General features: G+C 48.9%; 1 protein-coding gene across 9 annotated transcripts in view; it reads left to right on the forward strand.

Moving 5' to 3' along the window:
• The window catches only part of SGSM3 (small G protein signaling modulator 3), a 61,790-nt gene that overhangs the window by 21,587 nt on the left and 13,717 nt on the right, over positions 1-26,486 (forward strand). For 6 of the 9 annotated variants that reach the window (XM_043502107.1, XM_043502115.1, XM_038393178.2 and 3 more), the window contains 12 exons: positions 1,411-1,495; positions 10,064-10,149; positions 12,116-12,182; positions 14,186-14,394; positions 14,539-14,646; positions 16,627-16,770; positions 17,236-17,431; positions 18,366-18,511; positions 19,452-19,679; positions 20,431-20,485; positions 24,790-24,917; positions 25,227-25,382. In XM_043502107.1, the coding sequence (XP_043358042.1) occupies positions 1,489-1,495; positions 10,064-10,149; positions 12,116-12,182; positions 14,186-14,394; positions 14,539-14,646; positions 16,627-16,770; positions 17,236-17,431; positions 18,366-18,511; positions 19,452-19,679; positions 20,431-20,485; positions 24,790-24,917; positions 25,227-25,382 (1,530 nt within the window). In that variant the 5' untranslated portion in view covers positions 1,411-1,488. Of the gene's footprint in view, positions 1-1,407; positions 1,496-10,063; positions 10,150-12,115; positions 12,183-14,185; positions 14,395-14,538; positions 14,647-16,626; positions 16,771-17,235; positions 17,432-18,365; positions 18,512-19,451; positions 19,680-20,430; positions 20,486-24,789; positions 24,918-25,226; positions 25,383-26,486 lie in introns of all 9 variants that reach the window. The other 3 variants (XM_043502112.1, XM_038393162.2, XM_038393146.2) reach the window with 1 other exon arrangement.

The following is a 26,486-nucleotide window of genomic DNA, read 5'->3' on the forward strand; positions in this document are numbered from 1 at the left end:
CTCCTCTTCTTTGCCCATCTCCTCCTCCTTGCTGTTCACGATAGGGGCTTGTTACTCAGGCTCTTCACAGGTATCCACTGTGGTGTGATGGGTGGCAGTGGGGGTCTCTGCTAAATATGGCATGCAGCTCTTTGTAAAAGTATCGGGTCTGGGGCTCAGCACCAGATTGACTGTTGGCTTCCCTGGCTTTCTGGTATGCCTGCTGGTCCCTGTCGTACCCCTTCTCCTGCATTCCCTGAGCAATCTGCTCATAGATGTCAGTGTTTCTTCATCTTGATCGGAGCTGGGCCTGCACAGCCTCTTCTCCCCTGGCTCAGGAAATCCAGTATTCCTGTCTACTCAGGTAGGAGCGCATCTGGAGCGTGTAGCTGGCATGAGCAGTTGCACTCAACAGTGGAGAGCTGCTGGGTGGGCTCACCAAGCTAGGCAATTAGGAAAAGTCTTTTCAAAAATTTTGCATGGCTTTAAGTGGGGGCCAGGGACCTTCCAGTCAATGTAACCTCTGGGCAGTGGAGCTAACAATTGTGACCAGAGCAGTCAGCACTGGGCATTGTGGACAGCTGCGGGAGGACTGTTAGGGTCGACATAGGTAATGTGGTGTCTTACACTTGTGCTGCGTTGACCTCTGCTATGAGAGCTGGTCATACTGTCTTGGCATAACAGAGCACTTAGATAGGTGGGAGACAAATTTAAGTGTAGAAACGTGTATGATCAGGTCGACAGAAAGCAGCTTACATTGACCTAACTTTGTAGTGTAGACCAGGCCTCAACTGTGTTGAGTGGTGAGACTCTCACTGCATCCCTTGGGGATACTATTCCGTAGCTTAATAGACCTCACTCTTATGAAATGTTTCTCTCTTATTACTCCTAGTTATATCCCCTTGTACCACTCAGAACAATTCCTCTACAACCTCAAGGTTTACACCCTTTTTTATTGTGCAGATATTCTAAAGCTTTCCCTGTAATTCCTGGTGTACGGTTAGCGGCGTTCCCTCCAGTCTTGAATCATGCTCTGAATTCCTTCCAGGTCATGTTTTCCTAGTGCCTACCACTGAATGTAGGATCCTGAGTGTGATGTAAAAGTAAACAAACAGCTTCTGTGGTGAGAGGCAACTTGATTTTTTACTTTCTTTTCCCTTTAAATCTGACATGATTTTAGTATCACAAGAATGGTGTAAAGAGATCATTTTATCCTTGCGCATATCCCTTTGTCACTCAGGTCAGAAAGGAATTTCCCCCAGGCCATGTGGGTAGGTCTTGGGTTGAGGGGATTTCATCTTGTGGAAAATTGGTGGGGGGTTGTTCATTCGGAGCAGCTGGGACACAGTTGACCCCAGGTGTTGAATGAATACTCTCATGATCACTTCTGTTTTATCTACCTTTATTTATTTATTTATTTCCTTGTAGCAGAGCAGTGACCTGAGACTTTGGAGGGCAGCACCCCTAGAGATACACGTCGCCCTCCATCACGCACACTCCTCCAGCACCATGTCAGGTAAGTAGAGGATGCCAGGCCTTGGGGCATATTTTCCTGCCTATGTCTGAGGGCGGGACGAGCAACAATAAAGCTCTTTTGAAAGAGCCTGTTTGTTCTTTTCACATAAACTGCTGCTGGTAAGCTACTGTCTCAAGGAACCATTTTCCCTTCGAGTGATGGTCCCCATTGTATTCCATTGTGGGTTTATGCATGCACCTGGAGTCAGAGAATCTGAAAGTAGTGTCCGTTAGTGCATGAATGCGCCCTGGCTAACCTCATGCTTCCAACCAACGGGATAAAGGGTGTGGCAGACCAGCCACGTCTCCTGTTCCTTCTCACCGCCACATGGTCTGGGTCAGAACCTCCCTGTGTTCATAGGTTTGGCATCAGCCTACAAAATAAGATTTAGATCTAGCATTGTTAATAGCTTTTAGCAGCTTATACAGTTTTATAATTTAGTGTTTTTATAGATGTTAGTGTTAGACTCTTTTCAAGGGGGAAATGTCCACCTCCCTGTAGCCCATATGGGTAGTGGACTACGCCCAAGACTCTGGCCTTCAAACTCTGCGCTTCCTGCCTACAATCCTTCTCTGTCAGCAGTGACCACCAGCACTGCCTGTACTGCCTTGGGGAAGCTCACTTTGCACTGAGTTGCAGTATCTGCCGGTCATTCCTCAGTCATATCTGAGAAAGGTGGAAACTTCATCTTTGGAAACACCTCATGGAGAAGACCACGCGTCCTCAATCAAAATGAGGGTAAGGAACCCTCCCATACATCAGCCTTATTCAGCAAGGAGTACGTCTCCTGCTGCAAAGTCCAAATCTAGTGGAAGTTTGTCAGGAATTAAAGAAACACTCTCATAAGCATGAGAGTAAGTCTTCTTCTAAATTCACTTCAAAGAAGTCGGATTCAGCTCGGATCAAGCCCATCAGCTTGGCCTAAGGGAACTTAGTATGTCCTAAGTACCAGATGCACGACAAAAAAGCCCACAAACATTGGGCTACATCAGTATTGGCCCGCGATCGGTCAGTACCGTCATCCTGGGCACCTCCCAAGCCCCAGGATCTGCTGGCACTGACAAAGACTGATCATTGCCTACTTCACCTATCCATGGCACCATCTTCCTCAAAAGTAAAACAATCTCCTCTGGCTCCAGCAGCTCAGACAGACTGAACCCTTTTACACTGGGGAGAACTGAATCCCTTGCTGCTCCACAGGATGTTTTTGCTCTCCCAGATCCAGAATCCCTTACTCCAATGGGTCCCTCTATCTCCAGAGAAATACCACAAGGAGAGTCGACCACACCATACTCAGGATACGACTCCCCTCCAGCAGCACTGATTGTACCGCCACTGGAAACAGAATTGGCCACCCCTTCCTCGGGAGACTCCAAACAACCTGATGAACTTTTGTTTCTCGATCCTACATATCCTCTGCTGCCCAAAAGACTTGTACCAGTTTGGGACCAATCTCCACCTCATCTAACTCAGAGCTGTTAATACCCCATGCCATGAGGGCCTCCATGACTCCCATCAACACCTTCTATGGGCCATATTGGGGGTCTTGGGACCAGTACCCCTGCAGAGTTGGTCCAATCTGCTAGGGGAGTCACCCCTTGCCTCCCCTCAAAGGAACCTACAGAGGAGGATCCTACAGAGGAGGAGGAGCAATACACTCCAGATGTGGTCGTTCAGCTGGAACCAGTAAGACTGCCGCCTTCATCTCCAGATGAAGCGGTGAACACTTGTCTCCTTCTCCCCATAGTGATCTCAGACAGTTCCAGGACCTTCTTTGCAGATTTGCGACAGAACTACAGATTCCTCTTGAAGAAGTCCAGGACTCGCACCACAAACTCCTAGATGTCCTCCACTCATCCGGATCCAACAGAACAGCACAACCTGTTAATGAAGCCATACTGGAGCCAGCTAAGATGGTTTGGCACATACCTGCCACATGTGCTCCCATCCCGAAGAGGTCAGAGAAGTGTTATTACGTGCCACTCAGAAGGACAGAATTTTTGTTTTCTCACCCCACTGCCAACTCACTGGTCATCAGGCTGCTTCTGAAAGGGCTGAACCGCAACACTGCTAGTCTACTCCTGCAGATAAAGAGGACAATCATCTGGACCTGTTGGGGAGAGAGTTCTTTTCATCATCTAGTCTCCAGTTCAGGCTAGCCAATTACCAAGCACTAATGGTGAAGTACAACTTCCTGAACTACTCCAGGCTTGCAGAGTTTACTGACAGTCGTCCACAACAGGACAGAGCTCATTCCAGGCTCTGATAGACGAAGGCAAACTGATAGCCAAGACCACTCTCCAGTCCACATTGATACAGCTGACATCTCTGCTAAAGTTATGGCTTACCGCCATTGTTATGCATAGGGAGTCATGGATCCGTACATCAGGATTCCCTAGGGTGGTCCAGAATGTCAAGGACCACCCCTTTGATGAATCGCAGCTTGTCTGATAAGACAGATGAGTCCCTCCATACCTTGAAGAACTTCACTCCCCATGGAGTTACCCTTCACTCCATGGGGATATACATGCTTGCCCCTAACAGGAAGTTTCACTGCCAGTCATCTAGACCTAGGCCTATGGCTCAACAGTTTTTCCACCAGAGGCTCTATGAACCACCACACAAGAGGCAGAGGATTCAAAAGACCTGCTTCCCCCCACCCTCTGCACCCTATCTTCGCCTCCAGCTAAACAATATTTTTGATGGAAGCTTGAGAGCTGTGAACCACTAAGCCCAACACTTTCCAGCTCCCTCCTCCCCATCATTTGGGGGTCATCTAGCACTCTCAACACCTGGAGTGCAATAATTGACAAGTGAGTGTTGAACATCCTCCACTCCGGCTATACAATAGAGTTTACATCCCTGCCTCTCCAAAGCACCCCCATCCCTACATTCCTTCAGGGACCACTCTCACAAGAATATTCTCAAACAAGATGTGGACTCCCTATTGGAGCAAGGAGCAACAAAATATGTCCCTCCTCAACACCAAGGGAGCAGGTTTTACTTGACTTCCTGGTACCTGAAAAGAAAGGCGACTGGAGACCACTCCTCAATATCCGCCGTCTCAACCATTTAATTCACAAATTCAGGTTTTGCATAGTCATGTTGGCATCTATAATCCCATCTTTAGAAAAGGACATTGTTTATGGCTCTCAGAATGAAGGACTCCTACTTTCATGTAGACATTCACCCTGCTCACAGACTCTTCAGGTTCATAGGGGCTCTGACCATTTTCAATAGTGTGCTCCCTTTTGGCATAGCAACTGCCCCCAGAGTCTTTACCAAAGTATTCTCAGCAGTGACAGCTCATGTCAGATGTCTGTCTCATTGTCTTCTCCCACCTCAATGACTGGCTCCTTATCGCTAAGTCAGGCCAGGAGGCGTGTGTTCATCAACTTCTATTATGTTGCACCCCTTCTCCTCACTGAGGGTCAGTGTAAATACCAAAAAATGTGTTCTTACCCCTATACAATTTCTGTACTTCCTTGGGGCCACCTTGAATTCTATCACTGCAAGAATGTACTTGCCCAAGGGCAAGTTCTAGACCATGAACAATATTATAGCCCAGGTACCAGTCAAGACGTGTCTGCCTCTTAGGTCATATGACCTCATGCACTTATGTTACCCCGTTCACAGGATTCCACCTTCATTGCCTTCAGACATGGCTGCAGTTGGTATACTCGCCAAACCGCCTTCCTATGAACTTAATGGTAACCCTTCCAGCCAAGGTGCTATCTTCCCTTCTATGGTGGACAAATCCTCACCAGGTATCAGTGCCCATCCCCTTTCTGCCTTCCTCACCGGACAGGACCATTATTACAGATGCATCCCTATTAGGTTGGGGAGTCTACATTAACAAGCACAGCACAAGATACCTGGACATTTCGCAAGTCCAGGATGCACATCAATATCCTGGAATTGTGAGCAGTCCTTTCTTCCATTCATCCACACTCATCGTGTCCTTATAATATCAGACAACCTTACGACTTTCTCCTACATCAACAAGCAGGGAGGAGCAAGATCCATCCCCCTGTGTGCAGAAGAGGTCAGCCTATGGAACCGATGCGTCAGCAATCAAATCATCCTATCAGCAGCCCACCTTCCAGAGAAACAAAATGTGCTTACAGATTCCTTCAGCAGACATTTTGCAGTCGACCACAAGTGGGAGCTCCACAACTCAGTCCCGCACAATATTTTCACTCTATAGGTAACCTCAACCAGGGATCTGTTCGCCTCTCAAACAAACAGGAAATGCATCACATATTGCTCCAGAAGAGCCCTACGTCACCACTTCCAGTGTGACACTCTACTTCTTTCTTGGTCGGACCAATTGAACTATGCCTTCCCTCCGCTATTGTTCTGCCTCGAGTTTTACGCAAAGTCCGGCAAGGCAGGGCACAGATTATCCTGGTCACTCCCTACTGGCCCAGACAGTTTTAGTTTCCCAACCTCCTATGCAAGTCATACCAAGTACCAATCATCATCCCAATGTTTCCATAGCCCGTGACCCAGTGGAGAACGGTAAGATCGAGCACCCTGACCAGTGTCTGCTTCACCTGACCACTTGGTATTTGGATGGGCATCATCCTTAGAATGTTCATGTTCCCCAGCTGTACAAGACATGCTTTCTAACAGTAGGAAGGACTCTACTAGAAGATGTTACTTAGCTACATGGAGGCGCTTTTCTTCTTGGATACATCAGAAGCACAGAAATCTGCAGAAACTGCAGATATTCCTCTCATCTTAGGATATAGACTTTCTCTAAAGATATCAGGCCTGTCCATTAGCTCCTTTTGAGTCCATTTGGCAGTGATCAGTGCATTTTGTCCACCTTCTCAGGGCTACTTTGTCTTCACAACCCACTGACCACCAGGTTCTGGAAAGGCCTAATCAGAACATTCCCGCCTATTCAGAAGCCTACTCCTCACTGGGACCTGAACCTTGTTCTCTCAGCTCTTACAGGGCCACCCTTTGAACCTTTAGCTTCTTGCTGCATGTCTCTCCTTTCCATGAAGGTTGCATTCCTTGTCGCCATCACCTCAGTCAGAAGCGTTGGCTAGCTTGGAGCAATGATGGCAGATACTCCTTATACTGTATTCCGTAAGGATAAGATTTCATTGCGTTTACACTTAAATTCTCTCCCAAAAGTAATTTCAAAATTTCATCTAAACCAATGGATTCACTTAACTGTGTTTTGTCCGAAACTGCATGCTTCCTCAGAAGAACAGAGACTCCACTCCCTCAGTGCTTGGCAGGGCTTGGATGTTAACCTGAAAAGAACAAAACCAATCAAGATGCCCCTGAGGCTATTGGTTGCTATAGCAGAAAGCATGAGGGGACACCCTATCTCCATGCAGAGAATCTCTGAATGGATCTCTGGCTGCATTTTACTCTATTATCTATTGAACTTTCCTCTCTTGCCTTGGTAAGAGCTCATTCCACAAGAGCACAAGCAACAGCTATGGCATCACTTCAGGAGATACCCCTCCTTGGCATCCGTAAGTAGCCACTTGGGGCTCTGCTCACACATTTGTGAGACGACATGCCCTGGTGCAGGACTCCTCTGCTGATGCTTCCTTTGGAACGGCGATCCTTTGCTCAGCTCTACCGTCTGCCTCCTCACACCCTCTTCCTATTTATGTACTGCTTGTCACCCACAATGGAAAACAATAGGGATCATCACTCAGAGAATAAGGGGAAGTTACTTACCTGTTACTGGAGGTTCTCTCAGATGTGGTGTCCCTACCTGTATTCCACAACCTGTCCTCCTCCTCCTCTGCTTCGGATCTTCTCTGATTTGCGCTAGAGAAGAGACTGGACAGATGATCAGTCTGCCCCTCGCTTTAGCCCCTCGGTCGGAGGCACAAGGTGAGCCATGGTGCATGCTCAGACCAATGGACACTGCTTTCAAGTTCTATGGCTCTGAGCACATGGTGTGCATACGTAAACCCACAGTGGAATACAGATAGGGACCGTGCACCTTGAAGAACCTCCAGTTAGAGGTCAGTAACCAGAGAAATTAATTTATTTTAATGTGCTGCTTTGGTTGGGAGACCAACTGTAAAAATGCCTCTTCCTTTCCTCAAGATGATTCTGCCCATGTTCAACTGGTATTAATCCAGTTCTCCCCGCCACACCACACGGAGCCCTGCAGAAGCTGCCCCAGCCATGGGACCTAGAGGGGGAGAGGCTGAGATCTATTCTGCTTCATGCATCATCATCACCACTTTGCTCAGCTTTGTTCCTATCCAGGATCTTTCCCTCACGGTGGATTTGATGTTGTATGAATCCAAAAAGGGGGGAAAACTTTGTTCATAGATGTGTACTGGAAGTTCTCTCCCGCTTTGCTCCAACTACCAGCTGATCAGCCTGCGGTGGGAAGGAGGCTGAGGGGTGGTGAAGTCTTGTACGTCTGAGCCTTTCAGTCCAAGCCTTAGTAAACTATGGCCATGTCTACACTAAAGGTGTGACAGTGGCACACCTACACAGCTGTAGTGTAAGCTCTTTCCATAGTGACTGAAGGGTTTTTTTGTTGTGGTAAGTAATCATAGAAGATTAGGGTTAGAAGAGACCTCAGGAGGTCATCTAGTCCAACCCCCTGCTCAAAGCAGGACCAACCCCAACTAAATTATCCCAGCCAGGGCTTTGTCAAGCTGGGCCTTAAAAACCACTAAGGATGGAGTTTCCACCATCTCTCTAGGTAACCCATTCCAGGTGCTTCACCACCCTCCTAGTGAAATAGTTTTTCCTAATATCCAACCTAGATCTCCTCCACTGCAACTTGAGACCATTGCTCCTTGTTCTGTCATCTGCCACCTGTGAGAACAGCGTAGCTCCATCTGCTTTGGAACCCCCCTTCAGGTAGTTGAAGGCTGCTATCAAATCCCCCCTCACTCTTCTCTTCTGCAGACTAAATAAGCCCAGTTTCCTCAGCCTCTCCTCATAAGTCATGTACCCTAGCCCCCTAATCATTTTCATTGCCCTCCACTGGACTCTCTCCAGTTTGTCCACATTCTTTCTGTAGTGGGGGAGGCCCAAAAGTGGACGCAATACTCCAGGTGTGGCCACATCAGTGCCGAATAGAGGGGAATAATCACTTCCCTGGATCTACTAATGCAGCCCAATATGCCGTTAGCCTTCTTGGCAACAAGGGCACATTGTTGACTCATCCAGCTTCTTGTCCACTGTAATCCCCTTGTCCTTTTCTGCAGAACTGCCACTTAGCCAGTTGGTCCCCAGCCTGTAGCAGTGCATGGGATTCTTCCATCCTAAGTGCAGGACTCTGTACTTGTCCTTGTTGAACCTCATCAGATTTCTTTGGGCCCAATCTTCCAATTTGTCTAGGTCACTCTGGACCCTATCGCTACCCTCCAATGTATCTCTCTCTCCCCCCAGCGTAGTGTCGTCTTCAAAAATCCATCTCTCTGAGTGGAAGTAGCTAGATCAACAGAAGAATTCTTCCGTTGACCTAGCTGTGTCAGCATAGACACAGCACTCCGGGGTGTGCATTCTGAGTGCCATAGCTATGTTGAGCTAACTTTTAGGTGTAGACCAGGGTTGTATCTCCTTCCAGCAGGGACAGTCTCGGATTCTCTCACCCCACATTCACAATCCTTCCCCATCTCCCTTTTACTCCCCTCACAACAGTTCCTTCTGTTCCATCCATTCGTGGTGGAGGTGCTGCTGGACAACTGCATCAGAGCAAACCACTTGCCCAGAGCTGTGATGCTCCCAACTGAACAGAGCAGGGGTTGAGTCTGATTAGTGAACGTGGCTCCTTTTTCTTTTAAATGAGGAGCTATGGAATGGGACTAAATCTGGCCTTAGGTTTTTTGTTTTTACTGTAGCTGCAGTTTCAGCCACCGATGCTTGAACTCCCACTACAAGCTCTGAGAGGAGGGTAGATTTATCCCAACCCCTCAGTTCTACTGGAGCTGCCTCCTCTTGGAGGAGACAGATTTGGGGTCTATGTAGATGCCATCAGCTCACAAATTAAACTGATCTGGATGACAAAGCTCCAGGAAACTCCAGTTGCGGTGGGAATTGGACTGGTGACTCAGCAGGTGGTAGTTGTTGCTCCATGAAGATTGAACGAATGCTCCAACGTGGCACATGAGGATGCTGTTTAGTTATGTTTCAGATGAGCCCTAAAATCACAATAAGACGTGTTCATTTCACTTCCCTGAATACTCTTTCCATTATCGCTAGGGTATTTGATTTTGCCCTTGTGCGCCTTTACTTAGTCATTAAAATTTCTGAAATGCTGGTATAAAAAGTTTGCCTTATGTTCCGTCCTAGATGTGCTTCCTTTTAGTGGGAGTGACACTTACTACTTTGAGTTCCCGAGGGATGAAAGAGGCTACAGAAACATAAGCTGATCCTGTTTGCTTCCATGGGCAATGGTCGCACAGTTACTAAGGTGATGAGAGCTGTATAAATACCTAGGTGCCATTGTAGCCACCTGACATCTCACTGAATTTGTTGGCTGTCAGTATTAGGTGTTAGTTAATATCTGCCAAGCTGCTCCTTGTTCTTAATTATTGTGTGTGTTGATCCCTTTGTATTTAGGAAACTACACCCCCTCTTCTGGGGGCCCCTTCTCGGCTCTCACCCCCAGCATCTGGCCACAGGAGATCCTGGCAAAGTACACCCAGGTACAGTGGGGAGAGGGGACAGAAGACAGTTAGTGTCTGCTTTTTTCTCTTCATTGGTAGAGTAATAAATGTGAAGTGTTGCTGCTGGTTTACTGGACTCTTAATGCTGCAGGGAAGGCGCAGACTTTCTCTTTCCCCCAAAAACTGTTCTAAGCAATGAGCTGAAATTTAAATTCTGTGTTTGCAGCTGCAAACAGCTGGGTCTTGCTGGTTAAACTAAGTTTTAGGTAGTGAACACAGCCTCTGCTGAACAGAGACAAGGGGACACCCAGAGCCTGAAGAAACCTCTGTGGATCGTTTCCCTTCTTTGTTGCAACTCTCGCACAATTGTTAAAGTAGTGGCATTTTACAATACAGAGAAGGCTCTTTTTAACCATCCACCAGTCAGTCATGTGTTCCACAGTCCTGTGTGGACTAATGCATTGTAGGAGAAGCTAAGCCAGAGCACATCACTGGGTGAGGAGAAGTTAAGGGATGAATGTAGAGCTTTGTAACCTGCCAGTAATGTTTGTTAAAGGCAAGTGAGTCATGCAGCCTAGTGGGATGGGCTTTTGAGCCTGTTTCTCAGAGACTCGTGCAGTGAAAGAGCATGTATATCTGTGGGGCTACCTGTGCGCCATGGGGGGAGCACACATTGTGAGCTTTGTTAGGGGTGCACTGACTGACTGGTGCCAGTTTGTGCTGTGGGAGGATGCAAGAGTGGCAGTGTTAGGAGTGCCCATGTGAGCAGTTGTTAGGAGTCAGTTGTGTTAGGCTTTGTCTACACATGGTATTAGCCCTGATTTCAGCCTCCAGCATAGCTGCACCTGTGGCAACTCCTGGAGCATGGGTTCCCAAACTGTGGTACGCATACCCCTGGGGGTACACGCAACATCTCTGGGGGTATGTGGGAGAAATTGTGTAATGGTGGATTTTATTTATTAATTATTTTATTTATTGCATTTTCAAAATAGACTACTCAGATGAAGCTTTAAAACTCTGAGGGAATTTGTTATATAAAATACGGTAGTTAATTTACTTCAAGATGTACCCATGAGAACACAGAGACATTGACGTACAGAGCCCTCACCTCCAATCACCATACAGCATGTGTTCAGTTGCCCAGCAAGTGTCCAGTCTAACTGAGCTCAGAACTTAGGGGGGTTTTTTGGTTGTATACATCACCCTATAACTATAGCTGTATGTAACAGTGAAATACGGACAGATGGCTAAGGACAGGTAGTGTTAAGAAGAACACACAAAGTATCAGTGATGAGAAGGGTAGGGGCATGCAAGCAGCTGATAGATCTGGAAGCGGACACACAATAAGAAAAGTTTGGAAACCTCTGCTCTAGAATAAGCAAGGAAAGCTGGTATTTGTGCTGTGGAGCTGAAAGAACCTCTGACTGAAACCAGGGCAGGCTCCACCAGCTTAGCCTGCCTACCCCAACGGTTTGCATTGGTACAGTTGCACTGGTGGCTGGAATGTAGACAGGGTCTTGGAGGGGCAGTGCCAGGGGTGCATACACAGGATAATGAAGGGCTAACTATGTGTTAGAGAAGAACCCATGGGGGGGGGCTGTGTTAGGGTGCATTCCCAGGAGTTCCCATACACGTGGGGATTGTCTGAGTAGTGAGCCAGATCCACTGCCTCTCCCAAGCAGATAGTATGGCTCCTTTCCATAATGAGAAGTCAGGGAAGAGCGATGTGGGTGGGGAATCAAGGCAGAATCTGTTGAAGAGAAGCCAACGCCCTTTCCTCACTGTATAGTGGGGCTAGGCTAACGTATTTTGCCTGTTGAACAAGGGCACTGTGGTTCAGGACGGGGATGAAGATCTTAGTGTGCATCCCAGGAGCTGGGAGTGTTCCTCCCTTACTGGGGCCCGGGCAGTGACGCACAGTCTGGCACTCTAAGCAGGTGCCCCACCTAGTGGCTGAACGATGGAAATCAGTGCTGTCTCTGCTTTCTATCTCTCACGCCCCCAGAAAGAAGAGTTGGTGGAGCAGCCAGAATTCCGGTACGATGAATTTGGCTTCCGAGTGGATAAGGAAGGTAAGGTTGCCCCCACACCCTTTCTGGGACCATTCTATCCCCATGGCACCTCATGTGGTAGGATCTCCCTTCCGCTCTCTGTGATGTCTTCAGTTACCAGCATTATCCTGACTCCAGGGTTTTTTTTTAGGGGTGTGCTTTAAAAGTGCTGGCCCTCTTGGAAAGTGATGTCTAAAATGTTAGAGCGCTGGCCCAGCACAGTCTGTGACCCCAGTGTAACTTTGCCATCATGAGGCAGGGAAGGTGTGTTTCACTGCTGCAGGAGGGGGAGGTACAGCTGTTGCGATTCACTGAGCAATATGTGCTGTGGTAAGTAGCACTATAGCTTTTCAACAGTGCAATGCAGAGCACTTACAGTGAAACCCAATGATTTTCAAACCTTCTATCAAAGCACTTCTGGTTTCCATCCCAAGGTGGGCAACTGTGATAGGTTATTCTACCCCTCCCCTGGCAGCTTCGCCAAGGGTTCCTGAGTAGGGACAGAACCAGCAACCTGCTTCAGCTGCACACCTTACAGGAACGGAGGACCAATCAGAAAGGAGTTAAAATGGCTGGAGAACCATGCAGCTGGGCATTAATTATGGAGGTAGCTGCCATAGCTAAAGAGGAGGAAAAGAAAAGGAGTGGCTGGCAATGGGAAGATTCCTGGTCACCATCTGAGAAGATGTCACATTGCATTGCTGTACTCTGGAAAGGGGAAAACTAATTTGAACAAGATTAGCCCCCTGGAAAGGGCAGGAGGAGGCTGTGTTTTCTGTGCAGTGGATCTCAACCTTTCCAGACTACTGTGCGCCTTTTCGGAGTCAGATTTGTCTTGTGTACCCCAAGTTTCACCTCACTTAAAAATTATTTGCTTACAAGATCAAACATAAAAATACAAAGGTGTCACGGCCACACTAGTACTGACAAATTGCTGATTTTCTCATTTTTACCATATAATTATAAAATAAATCAACAGGAATATAAATATTGTACTTGCATTTCAGTATATAGTATACAGAGCAATATAAACAGGTCGTATGAAATTTTTGTTTGTACTGACTTCACTGGTGCTTTTATGTAGCCTGTTGTAAAACTAGGCAAATATCTAGATAAGTTATGCCCCTTGGAAAACCTCTGCGTACCTCCAGAGGTATGTGTATCTCTGGTTGAGAACCACTGCTCTATGTGCATGTGTGCGCACATGCATGCTTTGAGTGCCACACTGAGCACTGGGGGAGGCACCCCAGGGACAGTGATACAGGTATAGGTGTGTGGCAAAGGGAGTGCCTGTTCCTCAACAGCATATTATAGATTCATGGATATAAATGCCATTCTGGTCATCTAGTCTGACCTTCTGCATAGCACAGGCCACAGAACCTCACCCCTGCAATTCGTGCTTTAAGCTCCTATCCTGTGGCTGAGCCAGAACATATATTTTAGAAAGCCAGTCTTGAGTGAAGAATGCCAATGACAGTGAATCCCCGACTTCCCTTGTTAAGTTTCCTCAATGGTTAATTAACCTCACTGTTAAAATTTTGCACCTTATTTCTAGCCTGAACTTATCTAGCTTCAGTTTCCAGCCATTGGATCTTGCTATGCCTTTGTCTATTAGATTAAAGAGCCTTATTAAATACAAAGTTACAAAATCCAGTGGGACAGCCGCTGCCAGGCTCTCATTTAACTTTGATGACTCGGTGTTTGGCTGGCTCACGTTTTGAATAGGCACATATGAGTCCCAGCCTTCTCTGTCTTGGGGTTTCAGTGTGGTTTGCTTGTGACCACACAAGCGGTGCTGGGTGGCGAGTGCAGTTTGAACCCAGGCTGTCACTGCTGTGATGCAGAGCACATTCATCTGAATCCCCAGCACTGCCACCAGTGCACAGGCTCAGATATTTTTGTCTGGCTTTTTCAGATACAGAAGACAGATCTCTCCATTTCTGTCTGTCACTGGTCCCCACCTAGTCCCTTTCTTTCTTGTCTGTTTCTTTGCCTTCTCTGCCTTCCCCTGTCTCCTGATGCAGATGGCACTGAGCCGAACTCCAGCAAGCTGCTGGGGATTCCGCTGACAGAGGAGCCACAGCAGAGGCTGAAGTGGCAGGCCCACCTGGAATTCACGCACAACCACGACGTGGGGGACCTCACCTGGGACAAAATCGAGGTCACGCTGCCGGGTTCGGACAAGCTGCGCTCACTGGTACTGGCTGGCATCCCACACAGCATGAGGCCTCAGGTGAGACCCTGGGGCACAGTCGTGAGAAGGGGAAGCAGGGAGTATGAAATGAGAGACCAGTTCCTGTTGGTTTCACTTCTCGATTTGTTGTGGTTGTGTTTTGACCGCTCTTCACCTTTTCTTTTCATGTCCCCAATTCTCCAGCTGTGGATGCGTCTCTCTGGGGCCCTGCAGAAGAAGAGGAATTCGGAGATGTCCTACCGAGACATTGTGAAAAACAGCTCCAATGATGAAATTATCTCTGCCAAACAGGTCGGGAGCCTGCCTGATGCCCACGCTCCAGTGCTTAGGGTGGAAACATGGGTGATCTGTTGCACTGGGGGAATGAGGAATTTGCTTAATGCCTGCAGGGACAGATGAGGAGGGAGGAGAGGTTGGACTATGCTACTCGTTAATTTTTCTCATCCTTTATTAGGAAGGTAGTTTGAGGGGTTCAATTTGCCTTCCCAAGAGGGGAGGGGAAAAGATTTAGTCAGCACCCACACTGTCCTCAGGCTGTGATGTTTTCTGTGTATATGGGGCAGACAGCTTTGCTGTGAATATATGTATGTGAATCATGCCTTGGTTCAAACGCTGACCAAGATACTAAAGAGTAGGGCCCTACTACTACAAATTCATGGCTATGAAAATCGTGTCAGGGACCATGAAACCTGGTCTTTTTTGTGCTTTTACTATACATATTTCACATGGGAGACCAGCGTTTCTCAAGTTGGGGGTCCTGACCCAAAAGGGAATTGCAGGAGAGTCACAAAGTTATTTTAGGGGGGTTGTGATATTGCCACTCTTACTTCTGCACTGCCTACAGAGCTGGGCAGCCGGAGCGCAGCGGTTGTAGGACGGGCGTCCAGCTCTGAAGGCAGCACCCTGCCAGCAGTAGCGCAGACGTAAGGGTGTCAATACCAAGTAGCTGAGTTCTTGTTAATTCATAGAATATCAAGGTTGGAAGGGACCTCAGGAGGTCATCTAGTCCAACCCCCTGCTCAAAGCAGGACCAATCCCCAATTTTGCCCCAGAACCCTAAATGGCCCCCTCAAGGATTGAACTCACAACCCTGGGTTTAGCAGGCCAATGCTCAAACCACTGAGCTTGCTGTCCTTCCTTCTGCACTGCTGCCTTCAGAGCTGGGCAGTCAGAGAGCGGTGGCTGCTGACTGAGGGCCCAGCTCTGCAGGCAGCAACGCAGAAGTAAGGGTGGCAATACCATACCATGCCATCCTTCTGCACTGCTGCTGGCGGTAGCTCTGCCTTCAGAGCTGGGCTCCCAGCCAGCAGCCGCCGCTCTCTGACTGCCCAGCTCTGAAGGCAGCACTGCCATCAGCAGCAGCGCAGAAGTAATGGTAGAAGCAATACCGCAACTCCCCTACAAGGGGGCACCCCCAACTCCTTTTTGGGTCAGGATCCCTATAATTATTACAACACCCTGAAATTTCAGATTTAAATATCTGAAATCATGAAATATACGATTTTTAAAATCCCATGACGGTAAAATGGACCATGAAGTTGGTAGGGCCCTATTAAGGAGAAAAGGGAACCCTGGGACTGAAATACCACCAGCAGGTGCATGCCCTATTCAAGTGGCAGCAGCTGTCTCCTAGGGTTTTTTCTTTCCTCCTGAATCTCGCCAAGCTCCTGTGGTAACAAACCAAAATCATCTGACAGAGGGAGGGACTGAACAGTTCAGGGGATTTGGCCTGTGATATGGAGCCTTTATGCTCACAATCGCCAATTGCAGTCAAGCCCAGGCCCTTGCCGTCTGATTGTGGTTTGGTGGCCTGCCTGAAATGGGCAGGGTGGGGTGTCCTCACTCCAGATCCCGGTGGATAAATGTCCACTTTGCAAACCCCAGCAGCACAGACTGTACTAATTGGCCACCTTGCTGCCATTCTCAGGGGTGACACCAAGAACCAAATGGGTCAAGGAGTATGAAGTCCCATCTCGTCCCTCAGGGCAGTCCCTCCGAGGCAGAGTTTAGGTACCTTGGCGAGGTACCTGTGTCTGAGAAGTTGCTCTGTCCCTGGCTATGCTGTCCTGGGGGTAAACAGAGGCCTTCAGGTTCCAGATGGTGCCAGTCCAGTACCTTGTACTGGCACCAAATGTATTTTAAAAAGGTATGGGGAAGGCAAGGGAGTGTGTGGCCAGGGCAGGGCATCAGGGAGGCCAAGGGAGCAGGAGGCTGTTAAGCAGATTACATGATCTGAGTCTGAAGGAATTGTTTGTGACGGGTGCTTGCCAGATTGAGAAGGACCTGCTCCGCACCATGCCCAGCAACGCCTGCTTCTCCAATATGAACAGCATCGGGGTGCCACGACTGCGCAGGATACTCCGGGGACTAGCCTGGCTTTACCCAGAGATCGGATACTGCCAAGGCACCGGCATGGTAATTTCACTTGCCCCTGCTTTGTGTTACTTCATTAGGGATCATTCTTTCCACAGTAGGTGAGTCAGAGCAGCTGATTTCAGCCAGCTGCAGTGCAGCTGGGCACCATGAGAACCAAATTAGGTCAGGGGAGCAGACCAAATGGAGCCATTTCTCAGGGCAGGAGAAATGGAAGGAGTAATTCTGCACATGGACGAAACTAATCTGTTTGTGGAGGGAGAGTGATATTGTTTATTTGACGTGAGACTTGGCTGATGTAACTGAAATAGCAAAAAATTTCTTCTGGTGGAGTGTGAAAGAAATTCCACCAATGGGAGAAAGCAAAGCAAAGCTTCTGGGTGTGGAAATGAGGGATGTTTCCATCTCCTAAACTCTAGACTTTGTCCATGTTCCATTCCACCTAAGCACCAGTGAATGTCCCATTTAGTGCAGGCTTGGAATGAACGTCTGTTTCCTTCTCACTAGGTGGCGGCTTCCCTGCTGCTCTTCTTGGAGGAGGAAGATGCCTTCTGGATGATGTGCGCCATCATCGAGGACCTGGTACCTGCCTCCTACTTCAGCACCACGCTGATGGGAGTGCAAACCGACCAGCGCGTCCTACGCCACCTCATCGTGCAGTACCTGCCACAGCTGGACAAGCTCCTGCAAGAGCATGACATTGGTAAAGGGGCCCCTAAGGCCATTGAATCTTCCGACCCAGGGTGCTGCTTTCAGCCTGCAGGCATGACCCAGGCTCATACGTATGTACGTGCATGCGTGTGTGTGCGCAGATAAGCGAGCCCTATGTACTGCACAGCACCTTAAACTGAAATGATATGGTAGGAACCCCACAATTGTGAGGCTACTCCCACAATACCCCTCTCCAGCTGAATACACTCAGTAAAGTGTCCCTTGGTTCATGTGGCAGTGATGAATTCAGTGTATTCCTGTTACTCCATACTCTGATTGATATGTTGCAGGGCTTGACGATGCAGAACTGCAGCATTGTGGTTGTGTTTTGGGGAGAAGCTGTAGGTTTCAGGGTTGGACTCAACTTACCGGAGGGCTTTTCTCGCCCAGGGATGCCTGGGAGTCTTGTGTTTGGGGTTTTTTGACAACCAGGAGGTCATGGAGGCTTTAGCACTGGGACAGGGGGAGATGCATCTCTCCCTCTCTCCTGTTTGGGGGACACGGAACGGGGAGTGACAAACTTTTGAGGAGGGGGAGTTTTGAATTCCTGGTGTATGGCTGTGGCTGTATGTACGTGCCCACAATGTCCCATGTGGTTTTGGATGTTCTGATTGAGTCTTGTTTAAAGGGGGCACTGTCCTATCTTAGGTCCCAAGAAGATGACCTTATTCCTATGACTGTTTTATTTTACTAAACGCAACGCATATGAGCCTCTCCCTACCCCGCCCCCCGGAGCTGTTCATGCTCTGACTGATGTCAACAGAGTTGTCCTCCTTTATAGTCACGGTGGCCGGAGAATCCCCTGGGAATGAGGAGTAGTTGAGGATGTCCCTTTTGGGCTGGGAGGGCAGTTCTCTGCGGGCTCTCTTCCTCTGTGGTCACCCGATCACCTGTGTTACATTCCCTTTCTGTCGCTTCATACACAGAGCTGTCCCTGATCACCCTGCACTGGTTCCTCACGTGCTTCGCTAGCGTTGTGCATATCAAACTGCTGCTGCGTATCTGGGACCTCTTCTTCTACCAGGGTTCGCTAGTGCTTTTCCAGGTCACCTTGAGCATGCTCAGTATGAAGGTAAGAACCACCTCCTGTGCCCTGATTTCTAGCACCCTGGCTTTCTCTTCAGGAAGGAGGAAGAAAGAGGATTCTAGGGGTGGGGACCTCCTGTACCCGCTGGTTGTATATGGTTCAGGAGTTTACTTTGCGGGGGAGTGAGAGCCGCCATCTTGATTTCCTCAGAATCTGGGGATGTGAAGGGTGCCCTGGCAGAAAGTCAGTCAGCAATCCATTGTTTGAGATTTGGGAGACTCAGTCAAGAAGATGGCTTCCCGCTCCTGCTTTTTTTCCCTTCACCTCCACTCCCCATGTCTCACCATCACCCTCCCTCATTTGCTACACCCATCTGACTCCTGAGCCAAGAGTAACACAGACTGGAGACTTGTCCTGCCCTCCCTGGCTCTGGAGAGCTCGTTGTTTTTTCTACCTATGGATGCGGATGTAAAACCAAGGTGCTGACCATTTGGGGATGATAAAAGATCCTTTGGTGCTGTTTGCACAAGTCCGAGGGTGTGAACCCTGTTGTCCTGGCAACATTTAATTTGGGTGATTTACATTTGGCCACCCTAAACTTTCTCCCATTCAGAATTCAGGGGAAGTTATCCTGTGACTCACTTGTGTAGTATGGCTGGTGCAGGATGGCAATTGTGCAGCACCCTGAGGTAGCTGCATTTCCGTGGTGGATGAAGTGGTTTCTGGATATGTCTCTGGTATAAAGTGCTGTGGGATTCTTTGGTATGAAAGCGCTAGAGCAGTGTGAGATGCTGCTGCTATCTCCTGACCAAGCAGCTTGGACTTTTTCTTACTGAAACTTTAAAGAAGAAATCTAGTTGCTCCAGAGATAAATTTTGTGCCTATACTGCATTCTGAGGTCTAAGCAGGGCTTTTAGCAGTCCAAGTGAGTGTCACTGACATGCTCAGCATATTATGTATGTGTGGGTTCTCCCCATTCCTGCAGGAAGATGAGCTAATCCAGTCGGAGAATTCTGCCTCCATCTTCAACACTCTCTCAGACATCCCGTCTCAGATCGAGGATGCGGAGGTGCTGCTGCGGGAGGCCATGCGCATTGCTGGCTCGCTGACAGACATGGCGGTGGAGACCCAGCGCCGCAAGCACCTGGCTTACCTCATTGCTGACCAAGGGCAGCTACTCAACCCCAGCACCGCTGTCAATAATCTATCCAAGGTGGATGCACAGAGCCCTGCCCATATGGGCTGTTAGGGACTGCAGATCCCCTTCGTGACACTGCCTTCTGGGCTAGCTGATCATTCACCCTTATAACACACTGTTAGCATGAGGCCACCCTGCCTTAGCAGGCTTTGGCTCCATGATAAACTTCCCTTCTCTCAGCTCCCCAGTGAGGGGCAGTGAGTGCTAGGACTGTGATGGGAATTGACTATATGTACTGCTCTCAGTACCGGGAGACCATGCTGTCAGACCTCCCACTCCTGCCACAGCCACCAGACCTCCCACACCTGCCACAGCCAGCCCACACGTGAGGGATCTCGGCAGCCAGCTAAGCACTGAACACTGCCTTTCACTCTCTTCGTGGAATGAATTAATTTTGTGTTGCAATAGATCCATAGGTCATCTCCTCTTCTCCCCTTCACCAGCCAGTGCTTGGCTGTTCTTGTGCTTTGTCCAGTCCTGTTCTGAGTGTCCCTGCTGATACTCATCCACAGCCTGATAGATCCCACTGTCAGAAATCATTCCTGCTGGTCCTCTTGCTCAGAGTGGTTTGGTTACTGCCCATTCTGTCTGGGACCACTCCAAACACTTCCCCTCTGTCCTTGCGGTGTACACCCCTCAGAGACTTGCTGACGGTCGCTGTGTCCCCTTGCCCTACTCTAGCCCCTATGTGCCAATCTATACGTGTTTAGTTCTTCTAATGTCTCTTCACAAGCCCACTCTATCTCACTCTTTCCCTCCCCTTCAGATTGTGCGGCGCAGGACCCAGCGCAGGAAATCTGGCATTACCTCGTTGCTTTTCGGTGAGGACAAGTGTGTTCCTTGCATGTTGTGATGGTGCTGTCAGGATGGAGGGTGAAAGAATAGTCTGGAGGCAGAGGAATGGTTGGGCATGGGGAAATGGAGTGGGTGACGAGAAAGTAAAGCAAGGGAAGAGATTGAATGAGGAGGAGAGAAGGGAGTTTGAACTTGTTTGCACTTCCCAAAACTGAGGGAAGAAGCAGACTTTTCCTGATAGCCACAGAAAGTAGCGTGCTTTGCTCTTTAGCCCTTAACCTTCTTCTGCAGGTCCAGCCACCCCCAAAATATGAAGCCATTTAGGACAGGAATGTCCAAAGTCCCTCTTTTACTCCTGGGGGAATTCTGCACCACTGCGCATGTGCAAAATTTATGTCTCCTGCAGATTGCTTTGCTTCCCCACAGAAAAATGACTTTTTAATTTTTTGGCACAGAATGCCCTCAGGAGTATCCTTTGGAGACTTAAAATGCAACCCATGACTGTCCATACCCCCTACCCTCATCCATGATCTCTACTCTGAACACTTTCACATTTTAATTTTCATTGCGGGTGAGCTCACCAAACATGTAACATCAAGGAAACCATTGGCACAAGCAAAGAGTAGCATTATGCGTGCATTTAAAAATACATACCTTATGGAGTAGCAGAAGCTGACTTCCCGCATAAGAAATAGATCCTCCAGAAAGTACCATATCTTATCCCAGGGCAGATTTTTGGGTGCGGGGAAGCTTGGAAAAAATTAGGAATGGTGTTTTTAGGGCCAAAACATTTCCCCCTGTCATTAATTTCTTGAAAGTTTTCCTGACTTTTCTCCTGGCTCATCATGGCCTGGTTGTGAAACTCTGAACTCGTGTGGTGTTGGCCTTGCTGCGGAAAGTGCCTTCAGTATTTTCTTCAGGTTAATGGGGAACTACAAGCTTATATACTATTGCATTTAAAAAAAATACAGTGAAGGATGTTAGGTTTGCAAAGTCAAGCACTCGCTGGTGAGGAAATGGCAGAATGAATGTTACCTGTGCAACTTAAATCTGGCCTCTTGTGCATATGCATTATGATACAGTCTTGAATTACAGGATCACATACAATTATCACAGGACCCTGCCTTATTCAGTGCACAGAATTCACAGAATTATTCACGTAGCTGAAGTTGCATAACTTAGATCAACCCAAACACACACACACCCCACCCCCCGTGTAGACAGTGTAGACCAGGGCTAAGAGTCTCAGGTCAGGCACCCAGAAAAGGAGGAACACGCAGTTAGTGACCAGTTAATGAAAAATATTATTTAAGGGTGGGGATACACAAAGGCACCTAAGTCCCAGTTCAAGCTCTACTGCAATCCACAAAACTCCTACCCAACTCCATGGGTGACCATAATTAAGGCAGTGTTTATATTTTCAGAGTAAAAGTTCCCTGGGGGCCTAAGTTCCTTTCTCTGAGCGTGTGTGCTGCTGCCTCCCGCTAGGCGTCCGGACGCATATCTTGTGCCTCAGCCCCAGAGCGATTCACAAACCAGGGGAGATAGGCATTCCGGCACTTAAGTCTTGTGCACGGCCCAATCCAGTAGGCATGCTAGGAGGCCACCTACCAGATCAGGTCCCAATCAAAATAAAGGAGGAGCCTGGTGATGGTGGTGCCAGTGCCCACCTTATACCTTACAGAGCAGTGGTGAGAGACCCAGGTCCAATTGCCCCCCTCTCCGCCAGAGGGGGAAAAAGGATTTGAACAGGTGCCTCCTACCTCTCAGGAGAGCCCTTTAACCACTGAGCTAAGGGACATTCTGATGTGGGCTCCCTCCATCTCTCCTACTGAAGCTCTTCTGGTTTGGAAAACTAATGAAAGAGTGGCTGGAGCAGGGAACCTGGCCCCTCAGCCTCCCATCTCCCCGGTGGGTGCCCTGATCACTGGACTCTCCCCCTCTCTCTCAAGACTGTTTAAGTATTTATGCATCACTTCCTCCTCCTCCGGGGCAGGGTTTAGCACACATCTTTCTTGTTGGCATCTCCCATTGCCTAGCTTGGGTGGCTTCCCACCGCATGTGCTGGTTTGTGTGGATCGCATTCTTCAGTGCCTATCTGACTCCATTCATGGTATAGGCAGCTCAGGTGCTTGGCTTAGTGGGTCACAGTGCTGTTCCTGTGATTTTTCTAGCACGTAAAAGTTAGGCGCCGTGATGCTTAGCATCGCAATGCCTACAGTCCTTCGTGGATCCCACCCTAAGTGACTTGCCCAGCATCACATAGGAACTCTGCGGCACAGGCAAGGAGAGAATCCAGTTCCTCAGAGCAGCATTTAAACTGCCTAAACCACAAGTCTTTTTCTGCAGTTCCCCACCTCATTCATTACACACTTTTCAACAACCTCAACAAATGAGGCAGGGAACCTACAGATAACAACCTCCTTTTGCTACACAATCCTGATTAATTTCCTGAGCACTGTGTCCATTCAGTGCACTGAATGGAGCAGAGGTCTTGTGGAAATAAGAGTAGTGATCATGAGATTAAAGACTGAATCATGGTGCATATGCATAAGGGGGCGAATTAAGATTGCACAGGAAACCTTAATTCTGGCATTTCCTATCTTGAGTGCTTGATTTTGCAAACTTAACTTTCTTTTAATGTAATTTTTTTGTATGTAATTTCCTATGTTTTTTAAAAAAGCAAACTGAAAAACCAGAAATTTTATCTCATGAAACCATATTGGCACCCACATGGTTCTTCATCATTGTTAGAATCTTTTGATCCACCAGACAGACCCCTGTCACTTGAGCTAACAGAACCTTATAGCAGTAGTAGGCTGTTATCCTCTGAGTGGGGCAACACTAGTGGATGAGATTCATATTTTTGCCAGTGGGTTTCACAGCCGTTTTCTGACAGCAGAAAAATGTTGAGACTCAGGACTCCTGGATTCTATTCCAGGTTCTGTGATGAGTGTAATCTAGTGGTTACAGATCCTTCTGCCGCAATCATGGTTCCCTTCCCCCACACCAGTTCCTAGTACCAGTCTCATCACCCACAAGTCCAGCTCCTCTCTCCTTTGCGCTCCAGTCAGGCTGCACCCTTCTCCTTGCTGCCTGGATGCCACCAGGGGGAGCATTGAGAGCACAGGATAGACAGGCTCCCTGCTTTTGGTTCCTGTGCTTAGTGCCGTGGTGGCATCCCAGCGATAGGAGCATGCTCAGTTCAGAGAGATTCTTTTGGAGAATTTAGCTACCAAATTCTAACGCGTCTCAGCTGAGCATGTGTGAACTGAGACTTTCAGAGGCCAAATTTGAGCAGATTTTCATGAGGATGGCAAGAGACTCATCCCTGGCATCAGGACAACCCCCAGCAAAATTTCAAATCCCTGCTCCAGAGCAGGGAGGTGCCTCAGCTGCTCAACAAAATGGTGGCATGAGGTTTTTTTTTTTTTTTAACATGGACAAAATGTATTTTCCCATGTCTTGTTCTCAGAAATGGCTAAACCATTTTTGCTGAAATTTCCCCAGAAAAATCAACCCAAGACAGACCCATGGCATGGAAAGTTTCAGCCTGATTGAACAGTTAAAGTTTAGCAAAGTTATAGGCAACTGAAAACAAGGTTGTGTGACACTCCCATTATAGGACCCTACTATAGGCCTACTTCCTGCACTGCCTATAATATAGGGCCTTCGGTGGGGTGTGTACATGCCTCACGTTAAGACAGGCAGGGAAATGGTTAACGAGGGCTCATTTAGGGCCTGCTTCTGCTCCCTTGGAGTCAATGGGAGTATTAACAGTGATTTGGATGGAAGCAGGGCCAGATCCTTCATGCAGGAGGATAAGGCAGTGGAAGGGCCCTGAGGGGCAGAAGAAGTGCACACACTCCCCATCTTTTCCCTGCCCAGGAAGTGCACAGGCAGAGAGGGGGAGATGAGCAACTGGCTCTCTTCAGATGGGGTCAGACAGCTTACGAGCGTCTGTGTCAGCTGAGAACTGTCTGTTTTCTCATGGCTCCTACTGGCCTCCCCTTTATTGGCATGGGGAGAAGGAGGCTGAATCCAGCCCCAGTCCTGGTCCCCTGTGTGCTTGGCATAGAAGTGCCTGGGCCTTAGGGTGACAGGATGCAGTATTTTGTTTCTCTCCTTCCCCTCATATCGCCTCCTTTTCCTTTTAGCCATGAGCGGGGCCCAGATGTTCAGGTGGGGCCAGAGCAATGGTTACACTCTGACCAGAGGGAGCAGTCGTAATTGTCTCTGCTCAGGCTGAGGGAGGGGACAGCCACCTTTTTTCCCAGCATGGGATTGGTGGTTTCCTTTCTCTTCACCCCTGTGTGTCCCGCATTCCCAGGTGAGGATGATTTGGAGGCACTGAAGGCCAAGAACATCAAGCAGACTGAGCTGGTGGCTGACCTTCGTGAGGCGATCCTGCAGGTGGCACGGCACTTCCAGTGCGTGGATCCAAAGAACTGCAGCATTGTGAGTGGGGGCGCTCTGCACAAGGCTAAATCTGGGTCCCTCGTGCTGCAGGGCCAAGGCTGGGTCCCCCTACCCCTAGCCCTGGAGGAGCTGCCAGACTGCAGGGAGATCCGCCATGGACAGGATCTGTGTGTTGCATGTTGCCTGTCCCAGGTGGAGGGAAGGGAGCCATGCTTGATCCTGGAGCTAGCAGAGCTAATCTATCCGCCGGGGCGGGAGCAGAGAGCGGTACTGAACACAGGGGAGCACCCCAGTACCTCTAGTAACCTTCTTACTGCTCCTCTGTGCTTCTCTTCTGCATAAATTCAGGACCTGACTCCGGATTACACCATGGAGAGCCACCAGCGGGACCACGAAAACTATGTGGCATGTTCCCAGCACCGCCGGCGCCGAGCCAAGGCACTGCTGGACTTTGAACGCCATGACGATGATGAGTTAGGCTTCCGCAAGAACGACATCATCACAGTATGAGGGCTGGGTTGGGGCAGAATCCTGCGGCATGATGCACCCTCTTTGCCCCCTTTCAGAGAGGGCGTGTTACAGGCACCCACCTCGAGCCACCACATAGGGCAAGTGTTTCGTCCCCCTTAGAGCCTCGTCCCTGGGGAGCCGGGTTGAGGTGTCCCTCCCAGCACCCTGTGCTGGGTTGCTGGTTATGGAGTCTGTGGCTGGGGGTTCTGACTGATCCAGGCGGGACACAGAATTCCTTTGGGAACACGTGCCACCTCCTGCTGGAACTGGTTAGTGGGTCACCCTGGCTGTCAGAAAGCCCCCAAGCCACCAGAGCGAAAGGCAGATAAGATTTGAACTCATATCACAGTTAGCTCAGTGCTCTGTGCCACCAGGGCATTGGGCCAGCTCAGCCTCATCTAAGGGCACCCAACAGTATGGAAACCTTGGCACCACCTCCTTACATCCCAGGGTGGGTGAGGGAGGGAGGAAAGGGAAACCTGCTGCCCATCAAAGAGCAAGAAGCTACTGCTCTGAATAGCTGTCGGATGTGGGGTGCGTTGTGTTGGCAACATTGTCCTTCACCCACATGGCGAGTAGAACTCGCCGTTTACCCCCAGGTAGTGTAGGGCCAACAGAACCACCACTGGGGAAGAAAAAGGGGAGGAGGGTGTTGGCACAATGGCTGATCATCATTTAACTCCTCTTCTCCCACGCTCAGGAACTCCTGCCTCTTGCCCAGGGTGCCTGCGTAAGCCATGCTAACCCAGAGCGGCCCTTTATCCCCATCAAGTGGCTGAACCATGTAAAGAGACTGCTACAGCCGCTGAGCTAGTGGACTTGGTCCTGTAGCTCAGATGGGAGAGGCTTATGCTTTTAGATTCAGGGGTCCCAGGTTCAGTCCCCACAAAGAACCCGACTACGTGTGGTGTTACTCTGTCTCTGGTGTCTGGGAAGCGCCTACCTCTAGTAACGGTTGGTGACTTGAATTTCAGTCAGTCAGTCCCCCTGTCGACCTCTGATGGTTGAGAAGAAAGTGATTCCTTACCCCATGTGCACACGCTTGCTCTCTCTGAGGTGACACTGTTTCCATGGCAATGCATCTCCGCTGTCCTGGGT

The sequence above is a fragment of the Dermochelys coriacea genome, chromosome 1 (genome assembly GCF_009764565.3).
Source record: "Dermochelys coriacea isolate rDerCor1 chromosome 1, rDerCor1.pri.v4, whole genome shotgun sequence".
NCBI classification, from domain to species: domain Eukaryota; kingdom Metazoa; phylum Chordata; order Testudines; family Dermochelyidae; genus Dermochelys; species Dermochelys coriacea.